The sequence below is a fragment of the Oncorhynchus masou genome, chromosome 8 (assembly GCF_036934945.1).
Source record: "Oncorhynchus masou masou isolate Uvic2021 chromosome 8, UVic_Omas_1.1, whole genome shotgun sequence".
In the NCBI taxonomy this organism is placed as follows: Eukaryota; Metazoa; Chordata; class Actinopteri; order Salmoniformes; family Salmonidae; genus Oncorhynchus; species Oncorhynchus masou.
Window position 1 is genome coordinate 12,287,803 of NC_088219.1, and position 15,163 is coordinate 12,302,965.

The 15,163-nt window shown below is 43.9% G+C and overlaps 1 protein-coding gene across 3 annotated transcripts in view; it reads left to right on the forward strand.

Annotated features, from left to right (window-relative positions):
- The window catches only part of LOC135544096 (bifunctional heparan sulfate N-deacetylase/N-sulfotransferase 1-like), a 134,502-nt gene that overhangs the window by 82,574 nt on the left and 36,765 nt on the right, over positions 1-15,163 (forward strand). For all 3 annotated transcript variants that reach the window (XM_064971474.1, XM_064971475.1, XM_064971476.1), the window contains 3 exons: positions 6,152-6,239; positions 8,085-8,239; positions 13,184-13,369. In XM_064971474.1, the coding sequence (XP_064827546.1) occupies positions 6,152-6,239; positions 8,085-8,239; positions 13,184-13,369 (429 nt within the window). The remainder of the gene's footprint in view (positions 1-6,151; positions 6,240-8,084; positions 8,240-13,183; positions 13,370-15,163) is intronic.

Genomic DNA, 15,163 nt, shown 5'->3' on the forward strand with positions numbered 1-15,163 from the left:
GTGATTCAAAAGTTCAGAATCTAAAATAACACCTAGGTTTTTTACCTGGTGTTTTATCTTTATTGCATAAAGAATTCAAATGAGTTTCTCTCTCTGTGCTTTTGCTCCAACAATAGGTACCTTGGTCTCGTCTTGATTTAGCTGGAGGAAGTTGAGATCCATGTAATTATTTACATCACTAACACTGTCAAATAATATCCTCTGGTGACCCAGAAATGCAAAGTTGTGTATCGTCTGTGTAGCAGTTAAAATCAATGCTGTGCTTTCTGATAACGCTGCCAAGGGTTAAAATATATAACTAAACCCTAATGGACCCAAAATCCAACCTTGTGGAACGCCACATGTGATGTGTGTTTTCTCTGAATTATGTTCTCTAAAGGTGACAATCTCGACCGGTAAACAGGTCCTAAACCAATTTAGAACTGGACCGGACATCTAACCCATCTTTACAGTCTGTCCAGAAGGTCATCATGGTTAACATTGTCGAATGCAGCACTTAAATCCAAGAGTACAAGGACAGAGCTCTATTTGGCCGCTTTAACTAAGGCTGTCTCTCTGCTGTGGTGGGCAAAATATATACACTAAAATAACACATCCTAGATCTGAATGAATTAAATATTCTTATTAAATACTTTTTTCTTTACATAGTTGAATGTGCTGACAACAAAATCACACAGTAATTATCAATGGAAATCAAATGTATCAACCCATGGAGGTCTGGATTTGGAGTCACACTCAAAATTAAAGTGGAAAACCACACTACAGGCTGATCCAACTTTGATGTAATGTCCTTAAAACAAGTCAAAATGACGCTCAGTAGTGTGTGTGGCCTCCACGTGCCTGTATGACCTCCCTACAACGCCTGGGCATGCTCCTGATGAGGTGGCGGATGGTCTCCTGAGGGATTTCCTCCCAGACCTGGACAAAAGCAACCGCCAACTCCTGGACAGTTTGTGGTGCAACGTGGCGTTGGTGGTTGGAGCGAGACATGATGTCCCAGATGTGCTCAATTGGATTCAGGTCTGGGGAACGGGCGGGCCAGTCCATAGCATCAATGCCTTCCTCTTGCAGGAACTGCTGACACACTCCAGCCACATGAGGTCTAGCATTGTCTTGCATTAGGAGGAACCCAGGGCCAACCGCACCAGCATATGGTCTCACAAGGGGTCTGAGGATCTCATCTCGGTACCTAATGGCAGTCAGGCTACCTCTGGCGAGCACATGGAGGGCTGTGCGGCACCCCAAAGAAATGCCACCCCACACCATGACTGACCCACCGCCAAACCGGTCATGATGGAGGATGTTGCAGGCAGTAGAACGTTCTCCACGGCGTCTCCAGACTGTCACGTCTGTCACGTGCTCAGTGTGAACCTGCTTTCATCTGTGAAGAGCACAGGGCGCCAGTGGCGAATTTGCCAATCTTGGTGTTCTCTGGCAAATGAAAAACGTCCTGCATGGTGTTGGGCTGCAAGCACAACCCCCACCTGTGGACGTCAGGCCCTCATACCACCCTCATGGAGTCTGTTTCTGACCGTTTGAGCAGACATATGCACATTTGTGGCCTGCTGGAGGTCATTTTGCAGGGCTCTGGCAGTGCTCCTCCTGCTCCTCCTTGCACAAAGGCGGAGGTAGCGGTCCTGCTGCTGGGTTGTTGCCCTCCTACGGCCTCCTCCACGTCTCCTAATGTACTGGCCTGTCTCCTGGTAGCGCCTCCATGCTCTTGACACTACACTGACAGACACAGCAAACCTTCTTGTCACAGCTCGCATTGATGTGCCATCCTGGATGAGCTGCACTACCTGAGTCACTTGTGTGGGTTGTAGACTCCGTCTCATGCTACCACTAGAGTGAAAGCACCGCCAGCATTCAAAAGTGACCAAAACATCAGCCAGGAAGCATAGGAACTGAGAAGTGGTCTGTGGTTACCACCTGCAGAACCACTCCTTTATTGGGGGTGTCTTGCTAATTGCCTATAATTTCCACCTGTTGTCTATTCCATTTGCACAACAGCATGTGAAATGTATTGTCAATCAGTGTTGCTTCCTAAGTGGACAGTTTGATTTCACAGAAGTGTGATTGACTTGGAGTTACATTGTGTTGTTTAAGTGTTCCCTTTATTTTTTTGAGCAGTGTATATATTTACTGTTTGAAAACCAATTTCTCCAGAATTTTGCTTAAGAATGAAAGGTTGGAGATTGGACAAAAATGGCTAAGAGCTGAAGAAACTAGATTATGAAGAAAAGTAATGTAAAATGTTTCACCATAGCAGTTTTTAGTGCAGTTAGGAAAGTTCCTGTGAACAGGGAGTGATTTGATAATAGCTTGCACTATTTCAGATAAGCAATTAAAAACTGTTTTGAAGAAGGTGGTAGGGATAGGATTGAGAAGACATGTTGAATGCTTAAGTTGTGATATCACTTTCCTGAGCACGTCTGTAAACGAGGGGGTAAAACATCCATAGGCCCTTTGCGTGGTAGGCTATGGCACTTCTCATCAAGGCTCGCTTGACTGATACCCAGCCTAATGTTGGTTATCTTATCTTTGAAATATGCCGCAAACTCATCACATTTAGATGGGGAGAAAAGTTCACATAGCTTTGAGGGGGGAGGATTCATCAATGGTTGAGAAGAACACTCTGGAATTATTCTGATTTAATAGTGATGAAGTTAGAAAAATGAGTCCGTCTGGTATTTCTAATTGCCTTGTTATATATGCCAAGTTACTGTCTCAGGATATCATAATGCACCTGCAACTTTAACTTTCTCCACTGCCACTTCATTTCTCTTTACTTGATTAGTTACCTCACTCATTCAAGGGGCTCTCTGTTTGGAGGTGGCCTTTTTCAACTCTACTGGAGCTATGGCATCAATGGTTGCCCTTAATTTGCTATTAAATTAGAGTTATTAACTGAATCATCACAAGAGGAAGGCAGAATAGGTGGTGGCATATTGTTCATACACTCAATAAAATCTGTAGCAACTTCAAAGGTCAGATAGTGTTTCTTAATAATGTGTTATGGGCAACAAGATAGTAAAAAATCTGCAGTGGCGATCAGATAAAGCAACATCAACAATAAAGGATATGTAAAAGAAAGCCCCTTGGTAATAACCAGGTCCAGAGTATGGCTGTGGTTATGGGTGGGCCCAGTAACATGTTGGATCAAGTCCGTAGAGCTCAGTAGATTCAGTAATTAAATGGCCTTGGAGTCAGACTCTTTTTTCTTTACTGATAAATCAGTAAAGAAAGTGCTTTGGTGGCCTTTACAGTGCCACTTTGCCCCTGGGGCATCTGCCTCGAGGTAACCAATGGAATAACAACCAAATGTTTCATATTACAGCCACATTTTCTGACAGTCTTGAATCTAACAGAATGATACGAGATTACCTTTTCTATAAACTCACTAGAAGGCAGAGTTAAAAAAAATAAAACCATCAATTATTTTACTCACCATAACCATAGTGCCATTTGTACAGGAGTTGATATGGTTTCCAAGTCCTCTGTTGCTTATTCTGACAGGGAGGACTGGAGCACGACCAGACACTGTCCGTCAGTCTCTAAAACGGTTTGATGTTGCTGGGACTGGAGCACTACCAGACACTGTCCATCAGTCTCTAAAACAGTTTGATGTTGCTGGGACTGGAGCACTACCAGACACTGTCCATCAGTCTCTAAAACAGTTTGATGTTGCTGGGACTGGAGCACTACCAGACACTGTCTGTCAGTCTCTAAAATGGTTTGATGTTGCTGGGACTGGAGCACTACCAGGCACTGTCTGTCAGTCTCTAAAACGGTTTGATGTTGCTGGGACTGGAGCACTACCAGACACTGTCCGTCAGTCTCTAAAACGGTTTGATGTTGCTGGGACTGGAGCACTACCAGGCACTGTCTGTCAGTCTCTAAAACGGTTTGATGTTGCTGGGACTGGAGCACTACCAGGCACTGTCTGTCAGTCTCTAAAACGTTTGATGTTGCTGGGACTGGAGCACTACCAGGCACTGTCTGTCAGTCTCTAAAACGTTTGATGTTGCTAGGACTGGAGCACTACCAGACACTGTCTGTCAGTCTCTAAAACGGTTTGATGTTGCTGGGACTGGAACACTACCAGGCACTGTCTGTCAGTCTCTAAAACAGTTTGATGTTGCTGGGACTGGAGCACTACCAGGCACTGTCTGTCAGTCTCTAAAACGGTTTGATGTTGCTGGGACTGGAGCACTACCAGACACTGTCCGTCAGTCTCTAAAACGGTTTGATGTTGCTGGGACTGGAGCACTACCAGGCACTGTCTGTCAGTCTCTAAAACGTTTGATGTTGCTGGGACTGGAGCACTACCAGGCACTGTCTGTCAGTCTCTAAAACGGTTTGATGTTGCTGGGACTGGAACACTACCAGGCACTGTCTGTCAGTCTCTAAAACAGTTTGATGTTGCTGGGACTGGAGCACTACCAGGCACTGTCTGTCAGTCTCTAAAACGGTTTGATGTTGCTGGGACTGGAGCACTACCAGGCACTGTCTGTCAGTCTCTAAAACGGTTTGATGTTGCTGGGACTGGAACACTACCAGGCACTGTCTGTCAGTTATCTTCATCTTGTGATTGTGTGAAAATCATCTAACACCTAAGGCATTTGTGCCCAGCCGGGGATAAAAACACCAGTGGGCTAGCACTGTTACCATTAGCCTCCTCTGTTTTCAAGATGGCTAGCAGCTAAATGCTACTTAACAGGAATCCGGGACACAAATTTGAGGTCCCAGCCATAATGACTGACCACGTGGCGCAGTGGCGTTTCTAGATTGTATGGCTCCCTGAATCCCACCATTCTGGACGAACTGTAATTTTTATTCGGACATTTGGAACAACAAAAATGAATAATCATAACATTTAAATATATATATATATATATATATATACAAAAATATACAAATATACCGAAATAAGACTCATAAATATCAAAAAGAAGTAACAGACAAATAGAAACAAATTTGGGTTGATTTGGCACTGAGCATCAATAAATTACCCATCCCCCAACACTGTTAACCAAGAGTCAAGACTAAACCAATTCACCTTGGTGGTGTGCAGACTGGTTTTATATTATTCTTAATCATTACACACAAACCAAAAAATGAAACAATATGTCTGTGAAACTATATTCACAGTATTATGAATGAATTGTGGTTAATTTGGTAGCATTTCGTAGTGTGACTGATTTTACTAATTGTTTTAGTAATGTACAAAGTTAGAGGTGTGCTATTTGATAGATTCCCCCACTCCCCCTACCTCGGGCTTCCAGTGGGGAGACCTGAGGTCAACCTACCCTCCCCAAGCCCCCCTACCTCGGGCTTCCAGTGGGGAGACCTGAGGTCAACCTACCCCCACCTCCTTCCCATCTCGTACTTCTGTTGGGAGACCTTCCCAGGCAGTAGCCTGCCTAGCTCACAACTTAGAATCAGGGCGCCCACTCCGACAAGGTTAATTGACCCACAGTCCCACACGGTGACATGATATTGACGTGATGTCCAAATGAGCAATAGAAAACCGATCGTGCAAATGTCACCATTCCAACAAAAAAAATCTGTGGCCGCCCTCGGCAAGATGCTGCCCTGGGCGGCTGCCCATGTCGCCTATACCCATTCATGTGAAGTCCATGGATTAGGGCCTAATTTATTTCAATTGACTGAATTCCTTACATGAACTGTAACTCAGTAAATTCGTTGAAATTGTTGCATGTTGCGATTTACATTGTTTAGTATATTTCATAAAAACAACAAGCCGAGTGTAGACAAGTACACTGTTCTGTTGCGCGCTCTAATGACATCTGTTGCGCGCTCTAATGACATCTGTTGCGCGCTCTAATGACATCTGTTGCGCGCTCTAAGGACATCTGTTGCGCGCTCTAAGGACATCTGTTGCACGCTCTAATGACATCTGTTGCGAGTGACAAAGAATGCATATGTGGTGGCCTAGTGGTCTAAGACATTTCCTCTGACACACAGGATGTATCTCTGCCAGCATAGGCTCTTTCAGCACTCTTCTCTCTTTACCTTACAGCTCCATCTTTCTCTATCCAATAAACATGCAACATACTTAAACATATATGTATTTAACAAATAAATGCATGTAAATGAGTCTTAAATTGTCCCTGACTCCTCTGTCTAGGCCCTACTGGAGACCCAGAATGACCTCCGAACCTCCGTCCCCAACTTCACCTTCAACCTGGGCTTCTCTGGGAAGTTCTTCCATACTGGTGGGTGGAGTGGACAGACTCCCTGCATGACTGTAACACTCAGGGGGATCAAATACAATGTCTTATGGCAGACAAACATCAATAATCTCGTGGACAGACTACGTAAACGTTTGACCAAATGACACGTGATTTTAGTTCTGGGTTAACCAAGATTACATCATCAGTTACTTCACAAAGAAAATGCATGGATCAAATGTCCAAATCAATTATTGCATTTCTGTTGATGCTTAATATAATGAACTTGCTTTTAGATTTGCCCAGCACATACACTACCAGTCAGAAGTTGGGACGCCTACTCATTCAAGGGTTTTTCTTAGTTTTCATTATTTTCTACATTATAAAATAATAGTGAAGACATCAAAACTATGAAATAGCACATATGGAATCATGTAGTAAACAAAAAAGTATAAAACAAATCAAATATATTTGAGATTCTTCAAAGTAGCCACTGTTTACCTTGATGACAGCTTTGCACCTGCTTGGCATTCTCTCAACCAGATTCATGAGGTAGTCACTAGGAATGCATTTCAATTAACAGGTGTGCCTTGTTAAAAGTTAATTTGTGGAATTTATTTCCTTAATGTGTTTGAGCCAATCAGTTGTGTTGTGACACGGTAGGGGTGGTATTCAGAATATAGCCCTATTTGCTAAAAGACCAAGTCCATATTATGGTAAGAACAGCTCAAATAAGCAAAGAGAAACGACAGTCCATTACTTTAGGACATGAAGGTCAGTCAATCCGGAACAATTCAAGAACTTTGAAAGTTTATTCAAGTGCAGTCGTAAAAACCATCAAGCGCTGTGATGAAACTGGCTCTCATGAGGGCCGCCACAGGAAAGGAAGACCCAGACCCAGGTAAGTTCATTACAGTTACCAGACTCAGAAATTGCAGCCCAAATAAATGCTATTCAGAGGAGACTGCGTGAATCAGGCCTTCATGGTAAAATTGCTGCAAAGAAACCACTACTAAAGGACACCAATAAGAGACTTGCTTGGACAAGAAACACAAACAATAGACATTAGACTGGTAGAAATCTCTCCTTTTGGTCTGAGTCCAAATTAGAGAATTTTGGTCCCAACTGCTGTATCGTTGTGAGACGCAGGGTAGGTGAACGGATTATCTATGCGTGTGTGCTTCCCATCGTGAAGCATGGAGGAGAAGGTGTGATGGTGTGGGGGTGCTTTGCTGGTGACACTGTCTGTGATCTATTTTGAATTCAAGGCACACTTAACTAGCATGAGTACCACAGCATTCTGCAGCAATACGCCATCCCATCTGGTTTGCACTTAGTGGGACTATGTTTTTCAACAGGACAATGACCCAACACACATCCAGGCAGACTAAGGGCTATTTGACCAAGGCGAGGGATGGTGTGCTACATCAGATGACCTGACCTCCACAATCACCTGACATCAACCCAATTGAAATGGTTTGGAATGAGTTGGACCGCAGAGTGAAGAAAAAGCAGCCAACAACTCCTCAGAATATGTGGGAACTCCTTCCAGTTGAAGCTGGTTAAGAGAATGCCAAGAGTGTGCAAAGCTGTCATCAAGGCAAAGGGTGGCTACTTTGAGGAATTTAAAATATATTTAGATTTGTTTAACACTTTTTGGGTTACTTCACAATTCCAAATGTGTTATTTCACAGTTATGTCTTCACTATTATTCTATGATGTAGAAAATAGTACAAATAAAGAAAAACCCTTGAATGAGTAGGTGTGCCCAAACTTTTGACTGATCCTGTATATCGGTAGGTTTTCAACACCAGCACACACCCTTGCCCATGCCATGTCTGTATATATGTAGACTAGACTAAATCCCCTCTGTGTGTCTCTATGCTCCAGGTACAGATGAGGAGGACCTGGGGGATGACCTGCTCCTCTCCTATGGGAAGGAGTTCTGGTGGTTCCCCCACATGTGGAGTCACATGCAGCCCCACCTCTTCCACAACCAGTCGGTGCTAGCTGAACAGATGCTGCTCAACAGGAGGTTTGCACAGGTAGGTTGGGGGTCCTGCTCTACGCAGACTGGAGGTCGTACTGGTACTACTGTTGGTAAAAAATTACAAATAAATCTATTTGAATGTTATAATTTCATTGACAAAAAAAACATGGATTAAAAAAATAAATAAAAAATATATACAGTTGAAATCGGAAGTTTACACTTAGGTTACATACACTTAATTTGTTTTTCAACCACTCAACAAATTTCTTGTTAACAAACTTTTGTTTTGGCAAGTCGGTTAGGACATCTACTTTGTACATGATGCAAGTCATTTTTTAAATAATTGTTTACAGACAGATTATTTCACCTATAATTCACTGTATCACAATTCCAGTGGGTCAGAAGTTTACATACACTAAGTTGACTGTGCCTTTAAACAGCTTGTAAAATTCCAGAAAATTATGTCATGGCTTTAGAAGCTTCTGATAGGCTAATTGACATCATTTGAGTCAATTGGAGGTGTACAAACTAAGTGCCTCTTTGCTTGTCATCATGGGATCAAAAGAAATCAGCCAAGACCTCAGAATTTTATAAATTGTAGACCTCCACAAGTCTGGTTCATTCTTGGGAGCAATTTCCAAATGCCTGAAGGTACCACGTTCATATGTACAAACAATAGTACGCAAGTATGAACACCATGGGACCATACAGCCGTCATACTGCTCAGGAAGGATACTCGTTCGGTCTCTAGAGATTAATGTACTTTTGTGCGAAAAGTGCAAATCAATCCCAGAACAACATCAAATTACCTTATGAAGATGTTGGAGGAAACAGAAACAAAAGTATCTATATCCACAGTAAAACAAGTCCTATATTGACATAACCTGAAAGACCGCTCAGCAAGGAAGAAGCCACTGCTCCAAAATCACCTTTAAAAGATCCAGACGACGGTTTGCAACTGCACATGGTGACCAAGATCGTACTTTTTGGATTAATGTCCTCTGGCCTGATGAAACAAAAATAGAAGTTTGGCCATAATGATCATCGTTATGTTTGGAGGAAAAAGGGGGAGGCTTGCATGCCGAAGAACACCATCCCAACCGTGAAGCACGGGGGTGGCAGCATCATGTTGTGGGGGTGCTTTGCTGCAGGAGGGACTGGTGCACTTCATAAAATAAATGGTATCATGAGGAAGGGAAAATTACGCGGATATATCTCTAGACATCAGTCAGGAAGTTGAAGCTTGGTCGCAAATGGGTCTTCCAAATGGACAATGACCCCAAGCATACGAACTTAAAGTTGTGGCGAAATAGCTTAATGACAACAAAGTCTAGGTATTGGAGTGGCCATCACAAAGCCCTGACCTCAATCCTATAGAAAATTTGTTGGCAGAACTGAAAAAGCGTGCGTGAGCATGGAGGCCTACAAACCTGACTCAGTTACACCAGCTCTGTCAGGAGGAATGGGCCAAAATTCACCCAACTTATTGTGGGAAGCTTGTGCAAGGCTACCTGAAACGTTTGACCCAAGTTAAACAATTTAAAGGCAATGCTACCAAATACTAATTAAGTACACAGTGGGGCAAAAAGTATTTAGTCAGCCACCAATTGTGCAAGTTCTCCCACTTAAAAAGATGAGAGAGGCCTGTAATTTTCATCATCGGTATACTTCAACTATGAATGAAAAATTAGGGGGAAAAATCCAGAAAATCACATGAATTGAATTTATTTGCACATTATGGTGGAAAATAAGTACTTGGTCACCTACAAACAAGCAAGATTTCTGGCTCTCACAGACCTGTAACTTCTTCTTTAAGAGGCTCCTCTGTCCTCCACTCGTTACCTGTATTAATGGCACCTGTTTGAACTTATCAGTATAAAAGACACCTGTCCACAACCTCAAACAAATCCCAGAACCACACGGGGGGACCGAGTGAATGACCTGCAGAGAGCTGGGACCAATGTAACAAAGCCTACCATCAGTAACACACTACGCCGCCAGGGACTCAAATCCTGCAGTGCCAGACGTGTCCCCCTGCTTAAGCCAGTACATGTCCAGGCCCATCTGAAGTTTGCTCAAGAGCATTTGGATGATCCAGAAGAAGATTGGGAGAATGTCATATGGTCAGATGAAACCAAAATATAACTTTTTGGTAAAAACTCAACTCGTCGTGTTTGGAGGACAAAGAATGCTGAGTTGCATCCAAAGAACACCATACCTACTGTGAAGCATGGGGCTGTTTTTCTGCAAAGGGACCAGGACGACTGATCCGTGTAAAGGAAAGAATGAATGGGGCCATGTATCGTGAGATGATTTTGAGTGAAAACCTCCTTCCATCAGTAAGGGCATTGACGATGAAACGTGGCTGGGTCTTTCAGCATGACAATGATACCAAACACACCGCCCGGGCAACGAAGGAGTGGCTTCGTAAGAAGCATTTCAAGGTCCTGGAGTGGCCTAGCCAGTCTCCAGATCTCAACCCCATAGAAAATCTTTGGAAGGAGTTGAAAGTCTGTGTTGCCCAGCAACAGCCCCAAAACATCACTGCTCTAGAGGAGATCTGCATGGAGGAATGGGCCAAAAATAAATAAATATATATATATTACCTTTTATTTAACTAGGCAAGTCAGTTAAGAACAAATTCTTATTTTCAATGAAGGCCTACCTTGTCAGCTCGGGGGTTTGAACTTGCAACCTTCCGGTTACTAGTCCAACGCTCTAACCATTAGGCTACCCTGCCGCCCCAAAAGATCAGCAACAGTGTGTGAAAACCTTGTGAAGACTTACAGAAAACGTTTGAACTCCATTTTCCAACAAAGGGTATATAACAAAGTATTGAGATAAACTTTTGTTATTGACCAAATACTTATTTTCCACCCGCATTTGCAAATAAATTCATAAAAAATACTACAATGTGATTTTCTGGATTTTTTTTTTAATTTTGTCTAATTTTGTCTGTCATAGTTGAAGTGTACCTATGATGAAAATTACAGGCCTCATCTTTTTAATTGGGAGAACTTGCACAATTGGTGGCTGAGATAAATACTTTTTTGCCCCACTGTATGTAAACTTCTGACCCACTGGGAATGTGATGAAAGAAATAAAAGCTGAAATAAGTCATTATCTCTACTATCTGACCAGTTTACATTCTTAAAGTAAAGTGGTGATCCTAAGTGCCTAAAATAAATAATATTTACTAGGATAAAATGTCAGGAACTGCGAAACTGAGTTTAAATGTATTTGGCTAAGGTGCATGTAAACTTCCGACTTCAACTGTGTATGTATGTATGTGTGCGTGTCTGTGTGTGTGTGTATATATGTGTATATATATGTGTGTGTGTGTGTGTGTGTATATATATATTGCTCAAAAAAATAAAGGGAACACTAAAATAACACATCCTAGATCTGAATGAATGAAATATTCTTATTAAGTACTTTTTTCTTTACATAGTTGAATGTGCTGACAACAAAATCACACAAATATTATAAATGGAAATCAAATTTATCAACACATGGAGTTCTGGATTTGGAGTGACACTCAAAACCACACTACAGGCTGATCCAACTTTGATGAAATGTCCATAAAACAAGTCAAAATGAGGCTCAGTAGTGTGTGTGGCCTCCACGTGCCTGTATGAACTCCCTACAACGCCTGGGCATGCTCCTGATGAGGTGGCGGATGTTCTCCTGAGGGATCTCCTCCCAGACCTGGACTAAAGCATCCGCCAACTCCTGGACAGTCTGTGGTGCAACGTGGCGTTGGTGGATGGAGCGCGAGACATGATGTCCCAGATGTGCTCAATTGGATTCAGGTCTGGGGGAACATGGCGGGCCAGTCCATAGCATCAATGCCTTCCTCTTGCAGGAACTGCTGACACACTCCAGTCACATGAGGTCTAGCATTGTCTTGCATTAGGAGGAACCCAGGGCCAACTGCACCAGCATATGGTCTCACAAGGGGTCTGAGGATCTCATCTCAGTACCTAATGGCAGTCAGGCTTCCTCTGGCGAGCACATGGAGGGCTGTGCGGCCCCCCAAAGAAATGCCACCCCACACCATGACTGACCCACCACCAAACCGGTCATGCTGGAGGATGTTGCAGGCAGCAAAACGTTCTCCACTGCGTCTCCAGACTCTCACGTGCTCAGTGTGAACCTGCTTTCATCTGTGAAGAGCACAGGGCGCCAGTGGCGAATTTACCAATCTTGGTGTTCTCTGGCAAATGCCAAACGACCTGCACGGTGTTGGGCTGTAAGCACAACCCCCACCTGTGGACGTCGGGCCCTCATACCACCCTCATGGAGTCTGTTTCTGACCGTTTGAGCAGACGCATGCACATTTGTGGCCTGCTGGAGGTCATTTTGCAGGGCTCTGGCAGTGCTCCTCCTTGCACAAAGGCGGAGGTAGCGGTCCTGCTGCTGGGTTGTTGCCCTACGGCCTCCTCCACGTCTCCTGATGTACTGGCCTGTCTCCTGGTAGCGCCTCCATGCTCTGGACACTACGCTGACAGACACAGCAAACCTTCTTGCCACAGCTCGCATTGATGTGCCATCCTGGATGAGCTGCACTACCTGAGCCACTTGTGTGCGTTGTAGACTCCGTCTCATGCTACCACTAGAGTGAAAGCACCGCCAACATTCAAAAGTGACCAAAACATCAGCCAGGAAGCATAGAAACTGAGAAGTGGTCTGTGGTTGCCACCTGCAGAACCACTCCTTTATTGGAGGTGTCTTGCTAATTGCCTATAATTTCAACCTTTTGTCTATTCCATTTACACAACAGCATGTGACATTTATTGTCAATCAGTGTTGCTTCCTGAGTGGACAGTTTGACTTCACAGAAGTGTGATTGACTTGGAGTTACATTGTGTTGTTTAAGTGTTCCCTTTATTTTGAGCAGTGTATATTGGAATGTATATTGGAGTGAAGACATGCAATTATCTCATTCCTAACAATGTGTTGAATCCACTGGTTGAATCCACTGGTTGTCTCTTCCTAGGAGCATGGCATCCCCACCAACATGGGCTACGCGGTGGCTCCCCACCACTCTGGGGTGTACCCCGTCCACGTCCAGCTGTACGACGCTTGGAAGAAGGTGTGGGGCATCAAGGTGACCAGCACGGAGGAGTACCCCCACCTCAAACCTGCCCGCTTCAGACGAGGATTCTACCACAGTGGCATCAGTGTAAGGACTTAACCCTGCCCCCCCCCCCCCTCTCTCTCTCACACACACACACACACTAGGATCTACTGTACCTAAGTCTTAGTTGGTATTTTCAGTCCTGGGTTTGTGCTCAATAATTTAACTCGAACTATTAAATTAGGCTGTTTGAAGTATTTACTCTGGTTTAAGTGTAGACAGTTGCATTGCATTGCATCTCTGTCTTTTGGGAAGTGCTGGGTATTGGAATCCTTGCGTGTGCCTTTGAAAGGACAAAGCTTTGTTTTTTTGGTGTGCTTGAACAATTTAGTTTAGCTGTTGGGAACAACGTGCTGAGTAGAGTGAAGGTAAGGATCAGTAGTGCTGAAGTAGTCGTGTTGCCATGCCCTAGTGGCGTGGTCTTTTCACTGCCCCTCAGACAGTTTCTGTGTCTCTCCCTGCTCCTCCCCACACCCCATGGAATGAAGCATGCTGACAGACAGATGGAGCAGTGTGACTGATCGTTATGGAAATTGCAATGTTTATCACTCTCAACAAGACAATCTCACCGCAAATCACAGCCTTGGCAAAATCAACGAAGACAACTGCTAGCTTGTGATGTGACAAGAACATTCAAATTTTTTGACAAATGTTAATCTGTCTGTCAATGCCAATTTATGTACAGTGTCTTTACAAAGTGCAATTATATGTCCATATGCTTGGCCTGGACATAAACAACAGCTTGCCTGGACATAAACAACAGCTTGCCTCTAAGAAATGTATGCTTAAATGTCTCAGGTTTTAGAGCTTAAAGACATTTGTATTTTATTAATGTACAAACTATGTTGTGATTTTTTTTTTTTTTTCCATTATCCTGGTAGAATGCTCCTGTTCTAGACCCAGCAGTTTTTCTGTTATTTGTCTGGCGGAAGAGTGTGATGTCACGAAGATGTTAATTCCGATCTCGACACGTCCCTGTGAAATATTCACCGGGAACTTGGCAGAGACTCTGAGGTGTCTCTTCTTTTCTTTCTTCCACTCTCTCTTTTCCCCTTCATCAGCAGTCTGTGACTCCCGTTGGCTGTGACACGCTCTGTGTTTTATAAAGCAGAGAGAGAAAAGCCTGGGAGCTTCAGTCTGTATCCAGCCTTTCCTTCCTTTCTGTTTCTAAGCATCTCAGTACTGCCTTAGCTGCTGCTTCTACCCCCAGCCCTAGACAGCAGAGATTACAGCCTGATCGATACGCTGTGTAGCTCGTTAACATTACAGCCTGATAGATGTTGAGATTGTGTTGTTGACAGTGTGGTGCAAGGACAACAACCTCTCCCTCAACGTGATCAAGACAAAGGCGGTGATTGTGGACTACAGGAAAAGGATGACTGAGCACACCCCCATCCTCATCGACAGGGCTGTAGTGGAGCAGATTGAGAGCTTCAAGTTCCTTGGTGTCCACATCACCAGCAATCTAACATGGCCCAAGCACACCAAGACAGTCGGGAAGAGGGCACGACAAAACCTATTCCCCCTCAGGAGACTGCAAAGTTTTGGCATGGGTCCTCAGATCCTCAAGGTTTTACAGCTGCACCATCGAGAGCATCCTGACGGGTTGCATCACTGCCTGGTATAGCAACTGCTCGGTAAGGTACTACAGAGGTAGTGCGTACGGCCCAGTACATCACCAGGACCAAGCTTCCTGCCATCCGGGACCTCTATGCCATGAGGTGTTGGAGGAAGGCCCAAAAATTGTCTGACTCCAGCCACCCTAGTCTGACTGTTCTCTCGGCTACCACACGGCAAGCAGTACCGGAGCGCCAAGTCTAGGTCCCATAGGCTTTTAAA